At 60.4% G+C, this 16,679-nt stretch overlaps 3 protein-coding genes across 15 annotated transcripts; 1 reads left to right on the top strand and 2 right to left on the bottom strand.

Annotated features, from left to right (window-relative positions):
* On the bottom strand, positions 1-6,090 carry ALKBH4 (alkB homolog 4, lysine demethylase). The gene is made up of 3 exons (XM_026019711.2): positions 5,915-6,090; positions 3,576-3,773; positions 1-904 (listed from the first exon to the last, which is right to left on the bottom strand). The coding sequence occupies exons 1-3, from the start codon at positions 6,035-6,037 to the stop codon at positions 317-319; spliced, it is 909 nt and encodes a 302-aa protein (XP_025875496.1). The 5' UTR covers positions 6,038-6,090; the 3' UTR covers positions 1-316.
* Positions 6,091-6,095: 5 nt separating this feature from the next.
* Positions 6,096-12,285, top strand: LRWD1 (leucine rich repeats and WD repeat domain containing 1). Of its 12 annotated transcripts, none has more exons than XM_072752930.1 (15): positions 6,096-6,359; positions 6,876-7,110; positions 7,214-7,297; positions 7,806-7,943; positions 8,168-8,272; positions 8,536-8,649; positions 8,721-8,829; positions 9,049-9,158; positions 9,261-9,468; positions 9,894-9,966; positions 10,048-10,188; positions 11,287-11,378; positions 11,568-11,723; positions 11,811-11,923; positions 12,011-12,285. In XM_072752930.1, the coding sequence occupies exons 1-15, from the start codon at positions 6,280-6,282 to the stop codon at positions 12,149-12,151; spliced, it is 1,899 nt and encodes a 632-aa protein (XP_072609031.1). In that variant the 5' UTR covers positions 6,096-6,279; the 3' UTR covers positions 12,152-12,285. The 12 variants fall into 12 exon arrangements, with proteins under 12 accessions (XP_072609031.1, XP_025875492.1, XP_072609030.1 ...); XM_026019707.2 differs by having other exon boundaries at positions 6,112-6,359; positions 7,214-7,330; positions 11,808-11,923; XM_072752929.1 differs by having other exon boundaries at positions 6,114-6,359; positions 11,808-11,923.
* On the bottom strand, positions 12,234-16,074 carry POLR2J (RNA polymerase II subunit J). Of its 2 annotated transcripts, XM_026019714.2 has the most exons (4): positions 15,892-16,074; positions 14,723-14,812; positions 13,347-13,521; positions 12,234-12,659 (listed from the first exon to the last, which is right to left on the bottom strand). In XM_026019714.2, the coding sequence occupies exons 1-4, from the start codon at positions 15,942-15,944 to the stop codon at positions 12,624-12,626; spliced, it is 354 nt and encodes a 117-aa protein (XP_025875499.1). In that variant the 5' UTR covers positions 15,945-16,074; the 3' UTR covers positions 12,234-12,623. The 2 variants fall into 2 exon arrangements, with proteins under 2 accessions (XP_025875499.1, XP_072609037.1); XM_072752936.1 differs by lacking the exon at positions 14,723-14,812 and having other exon boundaries at positions 15,892-16,030.
* Positions 16,075-16,679: the final 605 nt, after the last annotated feature.

Raw genomic sequence — 16,679 nt, 5'->3', positions numbered from 1 at the left:
TGGGGTATCAGGGAACTTCATTAAGGGAGGGGTATAAAGGAGGAAAGGTGGTGCCAACATGTTTAAGCTCAAATGATCCCACTGCCCTCAAACTGTGACAAGCCAGCCACACAGGCGGCCACGGCACAGGTCAAACAGGACCTGAGGCGCGTCCCATCACAACCGGATCCCAGGCAGGGCCCATACTGTCGTGGTGTCAGGATGCTAAGCAGTCTTCTCTTAAAAGCTAGAAGCTGGGGAGAAAGAACCCGTGCTGGGCACCTGGCCAACAATCGACCCTGGAGCCGGTGCCAGCTCCTGTCCCTGGGGAGGTGGCTTACATAGGTCTCCCCTGAAAGGAAAGAGAGATCTGCAGGAGTTCCTGCCCTAGTTCTTGCTGCCTCCCGCCGGGACAGAACTCGGCCGACAGCTCCCTGAAGGTGGCGCACACGCGGCGGGCCTCGATGTGTCTGCGGTGGATGGCGTGCTTCCACTGGTGCCGCGCAGCGCCTGTGAGCACGAGCAGGGAGCGGCGGGGTAAGGGGACGGCCACTTCCACCTCCTGGCACAGCACGGACCTGCTGGGGGCCATCACGCCCTCCACCAAGGCCTCCGGAAAGCCGGAAGGGGCAAGACAGAGCAGCAGGCTGCCGGGTGCCTCCCGGGACATGGACAGCACAGTCGGGGACAGGAGGTTGAGGCTCACCAGCCGCTCCCCCCACAGCCAGGCGTCATCCAGGTGGGGGTCGATGGCCGAGCCCCGTTCGGGGCAGTAGTCCAGGTTACACTGCTCCACCGGCCGGAAGTCCTCCAGAATGGGGTATAGGGCCATTCTCCGCACCACGTCCCGGCTGAAGCTAGGGAGGCCTCTGAAGCCAGTGGTCTTTAGCTTCTGTTTCCGAAAGTTGACTTTGGGGCCGTAGTCCTGAAGGGTGAGGACAGAGAGGAAGTGGAGAAACGTCTGAGTTTATGGGGATGGCTATCACAGACCAGGTCTGGAGAATCTGATCGCGGTGACCAAGACAGGCAAAACTGCCAGACTCTGTGAATCAGGATCTGGCTCTCCAGCAGCAGGAGGCCAGCATCAATGACAAATAAACAGCAAACACTCTGATGTTGATAAACACTAAGGGAAAAAATAAAGCAGGGAAGGGGGGATGAAGTGCCCCTGAAACCAGAGGGAGAGACAAACAAGGCCCAGGGACATGATACCAAGGGGTTGGGAGGTGGGAAGAAAGAGTAGCAAGGGAGGGAGGGACAGCCCAAGGCAGCCTCAGCAAGCAGTCAAAGCTGGGGATCACTGGGGCTCTGAACCACAAGAGAGAAATTAGCATGTGGCCCAGCAATTCTACTTCTGGCCACACAGACACGTGCCCCTGAGTGTTCACAGCAGCCAGAAACCCGAGAAACGACCCACTGTCCACAATCAGACGAGTGGGTGAGGCGGTCGTGGCAGAGCCATACGACAGAACACCATCCAGCCACAGATGCCACACAACACTGACACAGGCTGCCGACGTTGTGGTCAGTGAAAGAAGCCAACACGAAGGGCCACGTGTTATGTAATCCCATTTACATGAACTGTCCAGAGCTGGCAAATCCAGAGGCAAAGAAGATTAGCAGTTGCCAGGGGCCAGGGGAGCAGGGAGAGACTGCTGCTAGGTACAGGTTTCCTTGGGGGTGATAGGCACGTTCCAGAAGCAGGCACTGGATATGGCTGCACGTTATGAATATAGCAAAACAAACCATACAGGTTAAATGAGAGAATTTTACGATTAGGGAGGAGCTTTCTAGAATACCCCTCAGACTTGTGACCCAAGGGATGTCCATTTATCCACCAATTCCTGCCCCCTTTGGGTCCCCCCACCCCCAGTGGAGGGTGGTGCTATCTGGTGCAAATGTCTTTCTCCTTCCAGCTTCGGCATGAGCACGGCTCAGAGTGGCTCCCCCCAACCCAGGCAGCAGCAGGCAAGGGAGGAGGGCTGGAAGAGCAGGGCACAGAGGGACGTGACTTGGAGGGGGCTGCCTGGAGCAGCGGGGAAAGGCCTGGCGGATCTGTCATAGAGCAGCAGGTCCACCTGAGGAGGGGTCCTCTCCAAGGCAAGCTGACAGAAGGAGGGTGAGGGCCACAGGAGGCTCCCAGAGGAATCCTGGTGGCAGAACCAGGGGCTGGGACCTAGAGGGGGGCTGTGGGGGTGGCTGGGTTTTCAGATTCCGGGTATGTGTGAAGGGAGAAAGTACACAGGGACTACCAAGGAGAAAGAGAAATCTGGAAAGCTCCATGCTTTCTGGCCAGAGCAGATGGAAGATGGAATTTGCCGAGATGGGGACATGACAGGGTTGCAGGGGCGGGCCAAGACCTAAAGCTCAGTTAGGATCTGGCAAATATGGGAAGCCAGTTGGAGACGTGAGTGTGGGAGTTGCAAGCGCATGCACGGTGTCAGAGCCATGACTCATGGAGCCCGGCAAGGCAGTGTCTGGAAAAGGAGAAGGGGCCTGAGGACTGAACCTGAAAACTGGCCATTAGGTGAGGGTGCAGAGGTTGGGATGGAAGTGGTGCGGGTGCTCAGCGGGGTGCTCAGCAGGACGGGAGGAGAGGCACTGAAGACAATGAAGGAGCCCTCCAAGGAGCTGGGCTGCAGGGGTGAGAGGTGGAGCCTGCGGGCGGTCTGGTGGGAAAGGTCCAGCTGAGGAACAGGCGATGTCAGGGGCAGAGGGGAGCAAGGTCGGACAGGACAGCACCTTCTGAGCCAGGGCAGGGAGAGAAGGTCCGGGTGGGGTGAGAAGCGCACCCCCGCACAGAGAGGCCTGGCTGTCAGCAGAGAGACAGCCAGAGAGCTGGGGGAAGGGGGAAGGTGCGGGAGAAGCCACAAGGGGGCCGTCCTAGAGGACACTGGGGTGACCTCCGGGGCAGGGCAGCCCAGCTTGGGCTGGACAGCCAGGCCCGGGAGACCACCTGCCACAGGAGGCAGACATGACCGGGACTGGAAGTTGCAGGATGGTGAGGGGCCACAGGGCACAGGAGCACCAGAGCAAGTGGTGTGATGACCAGCCTGGTGCCAAAGGTCACAGAAGGGAGAGGGGACAGGAAGGGGAGGGAAGAAGAGAAGGCGTCCGTTGCCTGGCCTGCAGGTCCTGGCAGACACAGCTGCAGGAAAGAAGGGCTGCGATCCCCGACAGAGGGGAGGTCTAGGACTTGGGGGGCCTGAGGATCTCGAAACTGATGGGGAGAGGACTTTGGCAGGAAGGTGACCGGCGGCCTTCTAGAAACCCTCCAAGCTGAGCATCAGTCTGCCCTCAGCTGGATGGCCCCACCTCACGTCTGGGGTGTCTGGTGAGGAAGCTGAACGGGCCACGCCTGCCTGTGCCCCTTCCTCCAACACACCCCATGCACCAACTCCCCTGGCTGCCCAAGCCTCAGGGACAGGGGAGCTGACCCCCCTAGTGGCCTTGAGGTGCTGTGGCCACAGGGAGAGGTGTTGGGAGGAAAGTGAGCAAAAGCACACAGGGCAGGGAGTCTGAGGGGCCCAACGGGGGGAGTCCTCTCTGACCAGCCAGCCTGGCCCGCCCCTCCTCCCCAGCTGCAGCTGGCCTACCTGCTTTCTCCGTCCCGACTGGGAGAGCTTCCAAGGCTCATGGTCCATCAGCTGCACCATCTCGGCTTCCTCCTCCTGGGTCACAAAGTCCTCGATCAGCGTCACACCAGGGAAGGGGAAGGCCCAGCCTTCAAAGTCAGACTCCTCAGCCCCCACGGCCCAGCCAGTGTCAGAGTAGTAAATGAAACGGTGCGTTTTCTGCAAAGGAAAGATGAGGGACTTGGAACCACTGAAGCCCTTCCCCCCGAGTGTGTGCCCTCCTTGGGGGCAGCCCACTGCCCAGGGGTTCTCTGAAGCCACTCTGGAAAGCAGCTGGAGTCCAAAGGGAGGCGGAACCCCGGCCTGGGGCTGCCTCTTGAGAAGGGCCCTCTGCCCTGGCCTTTCTCTCTTTCTTCATCTTATGTGGGAAGAGCATCCATATAACCACTATCTGTTCTCCATTTTAAAGATGAGGTGACCTGGGCCAAGCAAAGTTAAGGAACTAGCCTAAGGCTGCAGAGCTGGGGGCTGCCTGTGAGTCCACACCGTTCTGGTGTCGCTGTGGGGTGTCTAAAGGATAGGACCCCGGGGCTGTCCAGAGGGCGAGCTTGCTGGGCAGCTGAGGGGCAGACGCCGTCTCTGGGGCGGGGATGACTCTGGGCCCTGCCTCTGTGGCTGTGGAGGCACTGTCTGAATCTCCTTTCCCAAGAGAGAACTTGCCAGTCATCCTCGAGGAGTGCCCAACTGACAACCTTCTCCTGCGGTGCTTTCCTCGACCTGCCTCAGGTTTCAGGCTGAGGCCATCCTAGTCCCACGCAGGCCCCAGCGAATGACTTAGCACAAGTCTGGCTTTTTATACCTGGCAGTCTGAGGCCCACCCTGTCCAGTTAATTCTGCTTTCTCCCCCTTTACGTTTCACGACCACTGCTATCCACTTCATCTGTGAACCAACGTGTCCTATGTCTTCTTGCACCTCACACGAACACATTAAAACCAGGGAGTCATCCAGTACCTTCTGCTCATCCCACAACCAGCAAGTTGGACAGATGCTACCCCCACGCCCTTGGTCATAGGCAAAGTTTAGACTTTTGGCACTTCTCAGGCTTTAATTGTGGCAAAATATATGTCATATAAAATTTGTCATCGTCACCACCTTTAAGTGTATGGGTCAGCGTTAGGTACCATCATATTGTTGTGCCCCCACTCCCCCTCGCTAAGACTCTGTCCTCTAAACAACTCTTCTTTCTTTTCCCCAAGTCCCAGGCACCTGCCGTTCTATGAATTTGAGTCCTCTGTGGACCTCACATAAGTGGAATCCTGCAGTATTTATCCTCTTGTGACTGACATTTCACTCAGCATAATGATCTCAGGATCCATTCATGTCCCAGCAGGTGTCAAAATGCCCTTCCTTTTTAAGGCACATAATATTCCACCGCGGTCAGTATGCCACATGTTGTTTATCCGCCATCCACTGCTGGACACTTACGCTTGCTTCCATATTGTAGCTGCTGGGAACAGCACTGCTAGGAATGCTGCTAGAACGTGGGCGTACAAGTATCTCTTCAAGTGTCTGCTTTCGATATTTCTGGGTGTCTACCCAGAACTGCTGGATCACACAGTAATTCTACTTTTAGTTTGCTGAGAAATCACCAGACTGTTTTCCACAAGACCTTCCAAGCTTTCGCCAAGGACGCTCTGACAGTTTCTGCACTGGCTTCCCAGGCTCCATACCTTCCAATCTGCTTCTCCCCATCCCGGGATCTTTCTAAAGATCACGTGTAACTTCCTTTAAAACCCTGAGCGGCTGCTGGAGGCCCTCAGGACAGGTCTGGCCTACCCAGGGACCACACACGGAGCCCCCCGTGGTCAGGACCCCGCCCCGGAGGCATCCCGCTCCTCCCAGGCCCCTGCCCAAGCAGTTCCCCCGGCGGGAACGCCCAGGCCGGCCGCCAAGGCTCGGAGTTCTTTTTCATTAATTAGTTGGAATTCGTTTCCTGCTTGCCCACTCCGGCTCAACGGCGTCTAGGACACTTTGCCCTGCCTGGTTCTCGGCATCCGCTTCTCTTTCCGGGTGGTCTCCCCTCTCCCGCAAGCTCCCAAGCCCCAGACCTGGGGGCTGCGGGAGGTCTGCCGTCACACTCCCCCCGGGGCTCAGAGGGGAGTTGTGGTAGGACAGCACGCACTTCAGCCCCTTCCCCCCTCCAAGCCCACCCCCCCAGAGCGCTCGTCTCATCCTGCAACGGCCCTCCTTCCCCCGCGAGGGCCCGGCCCCCGACACGGGTTGATTCCGGGCCAGTCTGGGCCTCAGTTTCCCCATATGAAGAAGGGACTTGTGGCACGGCCCCTCCCCCAGCCCTCACCTGCGGGGGGTGCTGCCAGGGCGGGTCACCTCCGCGCTGCCGCTCGCAGATCAGACAGGTCCGGATGCCCTTGCAGCCACATTCCCGGAGGACCTCGGGGGCCGCCACCGCCGCAGCCGCCATCGCCCCGTCCTGGCGACCAGGGCGCAGGCGCGGGGCCGCGCGGGCCGCTGGGAGTTGTAGTCCGCCCGCGAGGCACGAGGTCCGCGGGACCACTTCCTTCCGGTCGTCGCTAGCTACGGGCTCGCGCACCGCCGCCTCCAGAGCTTCGCCGGCGGCAGACGTTCGCGTCGGTTTACGGGCGGTACGGACTCAACCGGACGCCGGTGCCAACGACCGGCCAGCGCGGGCCGCTCCTCCTCGCCATGGGGCCCCTCTCGGCGCGGCTCCTCATGCAGCGGGGGCGTCCCAAGAGCGACCGGCTGGGGAAGATCCGGAGCCTGGAGTAAGAGGCGGGCCGGGGGCCGCCGGGGGGCCGCCGGGCCGGGGCCACACCGCCCACCCCCAGGGCCTGGGTCGCCGGCAGGTCGGGCAGAAAGGCTGGGACTCTTGCCCACTCCCTTCCCGGCTCCGTTATCGCCCTGTCGGCTAGTCGGCGTCTCCAGTCACTCGGGCCAAGCGCCGAGCTCCCGTTAAGAGACGGGCGGGCTGGGCCCGGGGTGGCCTCTCCCCTGAAGGGCGCCCGGGCTGTGGGGGAGAGTTCTGCAGAAAGGGTATTAAGCAGCCTGTCGAGCTAGTTCCTGAGGCCCTGGGCGGCACAAAGGAGCCCCCCTAGAGGATCGGGGAGAGCGTCCTGGAGGGCCAGCTTGTACGCAGTTGTAGTTAAAAGATTTTTAAGAAGGAAAGGCTGTGCGTGCACAAGAATCTCTGCAGAGAAAGCCCTCAGGCACCCAGGACTGCCCCAGGTGTGAGGTGGGAGGCCTGGCTACGACCTGAGCTCTCCCCGTCTGCCCCCAACCAGTTTGTCGGGGCTGAAGCTGCTCTCAGAGCACTTGGACCCCAAGCTCCTGAGCCGCCTGAAGCAGCTGCAAGAGCTGGACCTCTCCAACAACCAGCTGGAGACGCTGCCTGCCAACCTGGGCCTGTCCCACTTGCGTGTCCTCCGCTGCGCCAACAACCAGCTGGGGGACGTCACTGCCTTGTGCCAGTTCCCGCAGCTCGAGGAGCTCAGCCTGGAGGGCAACCCCTTCCTGACCGTAAGTGGGGGCCCCCACCTGCCTCATACCTAGGGCCAGCCAGCACCCTGTGGGGGTGCTGGAGAGTTGGGGTGACACTGAGCCATTCTCCCTCTCCCCCCAGGTCAGTGACAACCTGAAAGTCTCCTTTCTCCTGCCCAAGCTCCGTAAGGTCAATGGCAAGGATGCTTCCTCCACCTGTTCTCAGGTGGAGAACCTAAATCGGGAGCTGACCAGCAGGGTGAGGGGGCCGGCAGGTATCTCTGGTGTTCGGGAGCACTCGGCGCGGCTCCTCATGCAGCGGCCCTTGAGCGAGTGATCAAATTGGACATTTGGAGGACCCTGAGCAGGGTTGACAGGGGCTCTCTGCAGGGGACACTGAATGGCGCTCATGTCCTATCCTGACATGTTGCTCTGAGCCAGGCCATGGCGCTTGGCCTCTTGCCCATGGAGGTCCTCTCTCAGGGTGTGCGGGCAGGGCCCAGCCAGGGAGGCAGAGACACTTTCACAGTGACTGGACCCTGTTATTCAGGGCAGTTTCTCTCATGTGGCGTGGTTTAGGTTTGTGCATGCTGCCGCCAAGACAGCTGTGGCTCGTGGAGGCTTCCAGGATGCGGTAGAGTCATCTGTGGCCATAAGATTGGAGTCAGGGGTGCCACAGAGGGTCCGAGACATCTGGGGTGGACTGGGCTTGAATCTGGTCCCTCTTGTACCAGGTCACAGCTCACTGGGAGAAGTTCAAGGCTGCACTGAGCCCAGAGGAGGCAGAGAAGGCCCAGGCCGACTTTGTGAGGTCTGCTGTCAGGGACGTCCGCTATGGGCCTGAGTCCCTCAGCGAGTTCACCCAGTGGCGGGTATGACCTCACCCTGCTATGCTGGGAGTCGGTTCTCCCCACTCCTCAATGGCTCCCATGCCTTCAGCTGCCCTAGAGGCCTCTGGCCCTGAGGGGTGGTGGAAAGGGGTGGGTCAGGGAAGGCAGCTTACTCTGGAAGCCAGGGCTCCCTCTGCCCTGGGCATCTGGAGGGGCCAGGGCCCCTAGGTCCATACCCAGCGTCCTGCTGTCTTGGCCCCACGTAGGTGCGGATGATCTCTGAGGAACTGGTGGCCTCTGGTGGGATCCAGGTGCGGGAGGCAGACATCCCAGAGAGACCTCCAAAAGCCACAGCTGCCCGGGAGCCCAGGGTAAGCGTGGTACCATGGAGCCCACAAGGCCTGCCTTGGCCTTTCCTGCCTAAGGAGACTGTAAGGAAAGGGGGAATGGGGTCCCGGAAACAAGCCCAGGAGATGGCCTCTGATGCCTGAGCTCTTTTGCACTGACCCTGGGCCACGCCTTGTTTTCTCCCCCCATGGGAGGGTGCAGCCCAGCCTATAATGCCGAGGACGCAAGCCCTGGGCAGATGGGCCCGTGGTCCCTAGGCCCTCAGGCCAGCCCTGACCTTCCATAGGCCAAGCCCGCGGCCTTGAAACGGCCGGATGACACCCCACTCAGCCTGTCTCCCAACAAGCGGGTGTGTACCTCTTCCTCGTCGGCCCATGTCGAGGGCTCTGATGGCAGCCAGGTAAGCTAGCAAGGGGGCAGGGAGCAAGGCCTGGGGCAGCTGTGACCCCCCGCTGCCCCCCTCCCCCACAGCCCACCCTGGAGCCCCTGCACTTTCTACAATGTCACAGCAAGAACAACAGCCCTCGGGACCTGGAGACGCAGCTCTGGGCCTGTGCCTTTGAGCCGGCCTGGGAGGAGGGTATGTCTTTGGTGGGCAGGCAGGGCAGGGCAAGACCACGGGGAAGGAGCAGAACAAGCTATCTAGACTGGGCGCCTGGGAATGCTACCTGCAGGGGTCAGGGGCTCAGTGAATGGGGGGCCTGGGAGAGACCGCCTACAAGGTGTTGTAAGGACAGGAAGAAGGAGCTGCAGGGGCAGACTTCACAGAATGTTTTTATTGGGCTGATCCTCAACACAGGGCAGGCGGGGGCCACGTCTCAGACAGTGGCCACGTGTGGCGGGGAGGCCGTGTGTGTGATAGACTGCCAGACAGGCATCGTGCTGCACAAGTACAAGGCACCTGGCGAGGTGAGAGCTGGGGCCTGGCTCCTGCACAGCTCGGGGCACAGTGCTAGGGTTGGGGGTCCAGACTAGGCCCCTTGGTGACGCCTGTGCCCCCTGCCCCCATAGGAGTTCTTTTCAGTGGCCTGGACAGCCCTGACTGTGGTCACGCAGGCAGGCCACAAGAAGCGCTGGAGTGTGTTGGCAGCTGCAGGCCTTCGGGGCCTGGTTCGGCTGCTGCACGTGCAAGCTGGCTTCTGTTGTGGGGTCATCCGGGCCCACAAGAAGGCCATCGCCACCCTCTGCTTCAGCCCCACCCACGAGACCCATCTCTTCAGTAAGACCCTCTCCCACACACCTGAGACATTCCCAGCACCCTGTCCTGCGGCTTGACACCTCAGTATGCCCTCCCTGGGAAGCCAGGGAGGTCCTGGGGCTGGTGGCCTTCACACCAGGCTGCCAAGGTCCACTCTGGCCATGGTAGAAGCAGCATGGCATTGGAGACAACAGATCAGGCTTCAGATCCTGGCCCCCTTACCCACCCCACCAAGTGTGGTAAGCCTGAGAAGGGGTATGTGAGCAGAGGCCTGCAAAAAGATGGCTGCCTGGCACGGGGCGTGGTGAGGTAGGGATGGGTGGCCTATGAGTCTTGGGTCTCCCAGCTGTGGCCCTGCTCTCCTTGGAAGGGCCAGCCTTGCGACCATGGTCTCAGCCTAGGAGGGAGTAGGGCCTCTTCAGAGCCCCTTCCCATTCCCTCCTCAGCCGCCTCCTATGACAAGCGGATCATCCTCTGGGACCTCGGGGTGCCCAACCACGATTACGAATTCCAGGCCAGGTGAGGCCGTGGGGCAGGGCAGGGGGCTGCTAGGGCAGACACCTGGGTGCGTGGCCACATCCTCTCCTCCCCTGCCGACAGCCAGCTGCTCACACTCGATACCACATCCATCCCCCTGCGCCTCTGCCCTGTGGCTTCCTGTCCGGACACCTACTTGCTGGCTGGCTGTGAGGGTGGCTGCTGCTGCTGGGATGTGCGGCTGGACCAGCCGCAGAAGAGGAGGTGAGGCCTCAAAAGCTAAGTCTGGGTGCTAGGCAGCAGCTAGTCCAGATGTCTGACCCCAAGCACATCTGCCATGGGTGATGCCCAAGCCATGCCCTATTCTAGGCAGCCAGAGGCCATTTTCAGGGGCCTCTTCGAGGGGCTGGCCTGTCCCCACCTCCTCCTCAGGCCCTGTTCCTCCCTCTAGTGCTTGCTTGGCTGTGGGACTGGGCTGGGTCAGTTCTTCCAGCTGTGGCCACCTCACCTGGGGAGTGGGGAGGTAGTGCCTGGGCAGACACAAAGCCTGGAAAGGTTTATCTGTACCACCAGAAGGTGGGAGACCATGCTCGGCATGGCATCCCTGCCCTCGTGGGGCCCACAGCCTTCTGGCAGAGATAGGTGTTTAAAAAAGGTGGCCCATTAAAACCCCACGTATTGTAACGTCAAGTATGAAGGAAAGAGAGTTGAGAGAACTGTGAGGTGAGGTGGGTCCTCAGGCTCGCCTTCTCCACGTGAGCCTAGCAAGGGAATTGGGGCAGCAGAGAGAGAAGGTGCAGGCCTAGGGTGGTGGCCTGTGCAAGGGGCGGGAGAGTGGGCTGACCAGGGAGGTTCAGCCCAGCCTGGGAAGCAGAGAGGACAGGATGAGGTGGCAGGGTTGCTTGGAGCAGGGAACACTGGCTCTGGTAAGACTGAATTTTGTCCTCAGCGCCGTGAGTAGTCTGGGAAGAACTTTGGGGGGGGGGGGGGGTAACGGCAGTGAAGCAGCTGCTCTGTGGAGCCAAGTAACAGAAGCATCGGGCCAGCTGGTGGCTTTTGCCCAGGCAAGAGCCTGTGCCGGCCCATACCCCACCTGAGAGTGAAGCCCCGTGCCCCGTCCCCAGGTCTGTCTGGTCTCCAAGCCTTGGAGAGGAGTCCAAGCCTCAGCTGTGCCTGCTTCTCCTCCTCTAGATACTTGGCCAGCTTTTGTGGCTCCAGGCGGCATCTCTAGGACTGTGGGCCACTGCTGGGTGGCCTTTCCAGGCACAACATGACCCCACACACTTCTCCATGTGGGGACGTGCAGCAGCCACTTGCCCAGCATGCACGAGGCAACTGACCACCTCGTCTTCTGCCCCGCAGGGTGTGTGAGGTGGAGTTTGTGTTTTCTGAGGGTGCGGAGGCAGCCGGGCGGAGAGTGGACGGGCTGGCATTTGTGAATGAGGATGTTGTGGGTGAGTAAGCCCCACCCTAGGGGGGAACAGCCTGGCCTCCCGGGAGCCCAGGTAGGCCCTGGTAAGGCCTCTGTGGGCTACTGCTCCCTGGGCTGGGGTTTAGGACCAGGGGCTCCCGAGTGGTCCCTACTGTGCACCAGGAAACATCTAGGGGGCCCCCCACCCAGTTCTCTGTTCTTCCTCCCACAGCCTCCAAGGGGAACAGCCTGGGTACCATCTGCCTGTGGAGCTGGAGCCAGACTTGGGTGGGCCGGGGCAAGCAGTCCACTCTGGCAGTGGTGGTCTTGGCTCGGCTGCAGTGGTCCCCCACCAAGCTGGCCTACTTCTCACTGAGCACCTGTCCCGGTGAGCTCATGCACCTCCCTCCCAATCCCGCCTCCCACCCCTGGGAGCCCCACCCCACCTTTGACCTCTGTCCATGTGTCCCAGCAGGTGAGGGGATAGTGCTATGTGGGGATGAAGAGGGCAACGTGTGGGTTTACGATGTCAGGCACATCCTGACCCAGCCGTCTCCACTGCCAGCAGCTCCGCAGGCCCCCACACAGGTAGGCGCCACCTGCCTGCCCTCTCCCACTGCTGGGACCATGTGTGGGACACCAGAGCCCAGCTCTCCTTTCTTCTCGCCACCCCAGATTCTTAAGTGGCCCCAACCCTGGGCGCTGGGCCAGATGGTGACCAAGACCATGGTGAACACGGTGGTGGCCAACCCCACCTTTACCTACCTCACCGCCCTAACGGACTCCAATATTGTGGCCATCTGGAAGAGACAGTAGCCAGAGTGGGGTTCCTGCCTCTGCGGCAGAGCACCAGGGACACGACTTAACTTATTCAGCTTTGGGGCTAAGGACGAGGATCTTTTCATCAGTGAATATATTTTATTAATAAACTCTCTGCTGTCTGAGGGAAAGCTGGAGAGCTGTTTGTGGCTCCCCTGGTGTTCCTACCTTGAGCTCTGAACAGACTCCTAAAGCACTGCCACCCCCACCCTCCCAGGCTCCGGGTTGTTGGTCTAGGAGTCGGGGCCCCAGGGCCTGTCCGCTGTGAAACTGTGAGCAGGTCCACTGCTTCCCACAGCCAGGTCTTTATTAGAAAGGTAAAACACTCCATGTACAGGACACACCCACTCTGGGGGGAGGGGCTCAACAAGATGTCCCTGAAGCCAGGGAAGCTGCTTGCCTCTACTGGAAGCTCGGAGAAGGTTCCAGCGCAGGGTAGGAACCAGCCAAACGAGACTCCTCCAGCCCACTATTCGATGCCTTCTTGCTTATCTTTAATAGCCACCTGAGCGGAGAGGGAGGGGGCAGCTGCTTAGTGGGAAAGCAGCCCCAGTGACCCGAGGTCTGCCTGGGGCCCTGCTCAATGCTTAGTGAAATGGAAGCCCTTTGGTCAACGCTGCTGCCCACACACCTGGGACCCGTTGTGCCCAGCTGTGAGGTGAAGCGTGCATGCCATGCTCTGCCCTGGGCCCGTGGGGGATTCTCTGGAGCAGCTCAGCAACCCCAGGGCCTTCTGAGCACACCCCACCCATCTGCCTGAGAAGCTGTGGATCTTTCCCACTTGACACCCAAGTCAGACTTTGAGGCCCTCTGTGTGGACAGGTGGGACCATCCCCTTTCGGCCTCAACTGTGGGACCCTACCCTGCCTGGGATGAGCTGCCCCATGTACAGATACCTGGAAGCAGCCAGGCCTTAACCAGAGAAGGCTTGGGGGAGCAGTCCCAAGGAGACCCTGGAGCACTCAGTACAGTTTCCACCCATGCCTGCAGATAGCAGGCCCCCGACCTCAACTCTGTTAAAACCCCTTAGTCCAAGCTCGCTCAAGGCTGTAGTGGCATTGCTGCTCGGTCACCACCTGCCCCCACCCCACAATAAATCCGGAAACTACCCAGGGGTTGTTGGTGTGGGCATCAGAACAGCTCTGGCCATACTGGCTGGCATGCAAACACCCCTCACCGCCCAGCTCCTCACCCGGAATCGCTCTTCCAGCAGGGACAGCTCGCTGATGAGGTCTGTGATGGCGTTGGTGAAGGCCTCCTGGGGGCTGTAGTCTGGTGTGGTCTGCACTCGAATGATGATCTTGTGCTCCAGGGGGTGGGGGACTTTGTAGCCAGCAAACAGCACCTGGGGGTCCTTCAGCAGCTGTCTGAGATCAGGAAATGGGCAGTGTGACATGGGGGCTGGGCCTAGCACCTGGGACCACCAGGCCTCTAACCAAGGAGCCTTCCCACTGGCTTGAGGCCTAGAAGCGAGGGGGGTGGGACAGGGAGGAGATGGCTGACTCCAGCTGCTTTCCTGCTCTTGATTTCCCAAAGATATCTCCAAGTAAAACATCTGGAAGATCTGCCTCGTGAGGACACCTCCCTCCTCCCCCCACCCCTACATCCATGAGGATCCAGGACCCCAGCTGGTAAAGAGGATTTCCAGCAAACTTCCCTCAGGGGAAGTCGGGGGCCTGCAACAGCACCAAAGAGCCCTCCCCAGGCAGCCAGTGCTCAGTAACCAGAACACAAAGTGCTGCTCCTGGCCCAGTAAGAGCGTCTGGCACAGCAGGAAAGGCTCAGTGCTTAGTGAAATGGAAGCCCTTTGGTCAACGCTGCTGCCCACACACCTGGGACCCGTTGTGCCCGGCTGTGAGGTGAAGCGTGCATGCCATGCTCTGCCCTGGGCCCGTGGGGGATTCTCTAGAGCAGCTCAGTCAGCAGCAGGCACCAAGAGGGAGGGCTCTTGCACAGGTGGGGACATGCCTCCCAGAGTAGGGGAGCAGAAGGGCCTGGGAGCAGCACCGGCATGGCTCAGGGTGGGGCCAGCCAGACTGGAGAGAGCTAGCCCCACCTCCTACTTTCAGCCCAGAGGTGAGGTGGGCTCCTGCCTGTGGTCTCAAACACATGAACCTCGGAAAGACCTAGATTCACCCATGGTGCTTTTCTGACAAAAGCCCTTGAGCCCAAACAGCAACCACATCACTGACCACTTACCTGGCCAGGACCTCGCTGATGTACTTACACACCTGCTAACCAACATGAGCATCGGATAATCACAGAGCCTCTCCCCCACCTTCTCCCCTCATTCTAATAAGTTCCAATCTCTGGCAAGTCGGCCTAGGTTTCTCTGGCTTTGCCACACGTTCACTTCCTTTCATCAGATAAATGAACCAGTACAGAAATATAGCTGTGGGAACAGATCCAGGGCAGCAGCATTTTGGGGAAAACGTACTGAAACGTGTGAATTGCCAGAGCAAGCACCCAGACCTTCAGGCAGCTTTTCCTTCGGGAAATCTGGGACGTGTGCTTTGCCTCAAAGAGCCCCATTAAACATTGCCCCAGAGCCGCTGACTTGGAACTTACGATTTGATGATGTTTCCTAGTGTGTGGTCTTCTTTGTTGATGGTAAACAAACAGGCATTGGGTACCTTGGTGTCCTTGTTAATGGTAATCCTGGGAAGAGGTGGTAGCAACAGATGGGAAACGGGGCTCTCCTCCTCCCCCAAGGATAAATCCTGCCCTTTAACTCAGGCTTAAGTCCCACTTCCACCTTGAAGCCTTCCTCCATCTCTTCATCCATAAAGACCTCTGACTCAGAGCAGCAGAGTGGCTGTGCCCCGATTCTGCGGGACCCTCACCTACTCTGGATTGCTCCTTGGCACCAGTGACATCTTAGGGTGGATCATTCTTTCCCGCAGGGGGTGGTCTTGTACATTGTAGGATATGAGCAGTATCCCTGGTCTCTATTCACTAGCTGCCAGCAGCAGCCCCTATGTGACGAAAGTGTCTGCAGACGTTGCCAAAAGTCCCCTGGGGAGCAAAATAGCGCCTAGTTGCCAACCACTGTTTCCAAGGGAGACGAAGTGGCTGGCAAGGGCTAGACATAGAGCCCCGCACACCAGGCTGTTAAGAGAAGGAAAAGCCGACGTTTAAGACAGTCTTTTGTGTGCTGAGCCCTGGCCTAAGCACTTCCCGTAAATCACCTCGTGAAGCTCCCCTTAGAGAAAATCCTGTGATTTAACAGAGCAAGAAGCCCATTTTCCAGATGAAGAAAGCAGGCCTCAGGCAGGCTAAGCCACCTGCCCAAAGACATGGAGACGTTAAGTGGGGGAGCCAGGAGCCAAGCCCAGGCTGAGAGACAGCAAGACTACACCGCCTGCACCCCGCGGGCAAGAAGCCGCTGAAGGTTCTCCAGAGGCCAGCGAAGCCGGGACGAGAGCCTGAGAGCCTGAGAGCCAGCTCCCCGCTGCAGCCGCAGGAGGCGGCGGCCAGGCACACGAGCGAGGGGGCTGCCGGATCCCGGCGGGAAGCACTCTGGCGCCACGCACACCGCCACTCCCCGAGGGCCGGGGCAGTTCCTCGGCTCTCTGAGCTTCAGTTTCCGCATCTGCGGAAGGGGGTGGTCGCCACCGCCCGGCAGGACTGGCTCGAATTTGGCGGACACAGAGGCTTCCGTCTCCCGCTACTGGACGGGCCGAGAAGCCCCAGGGTCCGCCCGCGACCCCAGGCTCGCCCCCGCCAGCTCCACTTACTTCTTTTCGCCCTCGAAGAGCAAGAACGACTCAAACGCGGGAGGGGCGTTCATCCTAGCGCCGCACTCGCAGCCGAAGTCGCAGAGCCGCCCCCGACGCCGGCAGGACCCTCTACGACACCACCTCTTCCGGGTTAGCGGCTGCTTCCGGGTTACGGCACCCCGTGGGGAGGCCGGCCGCTTGCCCCGTAGAGGCCCGGGGGATGTAGCGCAGGCGAGAGGGGCCCGGGAGGACCGAGGCGCTGGTGGCTCTGCGCATGCGTGAGGCGTTGGCGGCCCCAAGGGCCGCGCTGGGGCTGCTCCGTGCGCGCCCCCCCAAGATCCTTCTTTGCAAATGTGCTTGGAGGGCCCAGCGCGAGGCCCTCGAGTGGAGAATGGAGCCAGGGCGCAGTGGGGCCGGCAGGAGGCGTCCTAGGACCAGAAGGCCGCCGGCCGCGACCCCCGCCTTCCCCCGCGTGGTCGCCCCTTTGCGGAGCGGGCTTGGGGCCCGATGAGCTGCTTGCCAGGCAGACGGCGGGTGAGGGCTGGGGCCAGGCAGGTGACCCGGCAGCGGAGGCGGTTGGCGGGCCAAGAGGAGTGTGTTGGCACTGGTTGCTATTTTGCAGACCGCAGTTCTGTGCACGGACCCCACCTGCGCTGTTTGAGGCAAGGAGCTGGGTCTCCCGTCGGCTCCAGTAGCCGCAGCATCTGAGGAGCCGCCGGGGACCTGCCCAGGAAACCAGGAGCCTCCATTTCCTGGGAAGGGCTATTCCTTGCTCAAGCTTGGGCCCTGGGGTGAGGAGGTGCCAT

This window comes from Vulpes vulpes, chromosome 3 (genome assembly GCF_048418805.1).
Source record: "Vulpes vulpes isolate BD-2025 chromosome 3, VulVul3, whole genome shotgun sequence".
Taxonomy (NCBI): domain Eukaryota; kingdom Metazoa; phylum Chordata; class Mammalia; order Carnivora; family Canidae; genus Vulpes; species Vulpes vulpes.
The sequence above is the reverse complement of the archived record's forward strand: the minus strand, read 5'-3'. Positions and strand labels throughout refer to the sequence as shown.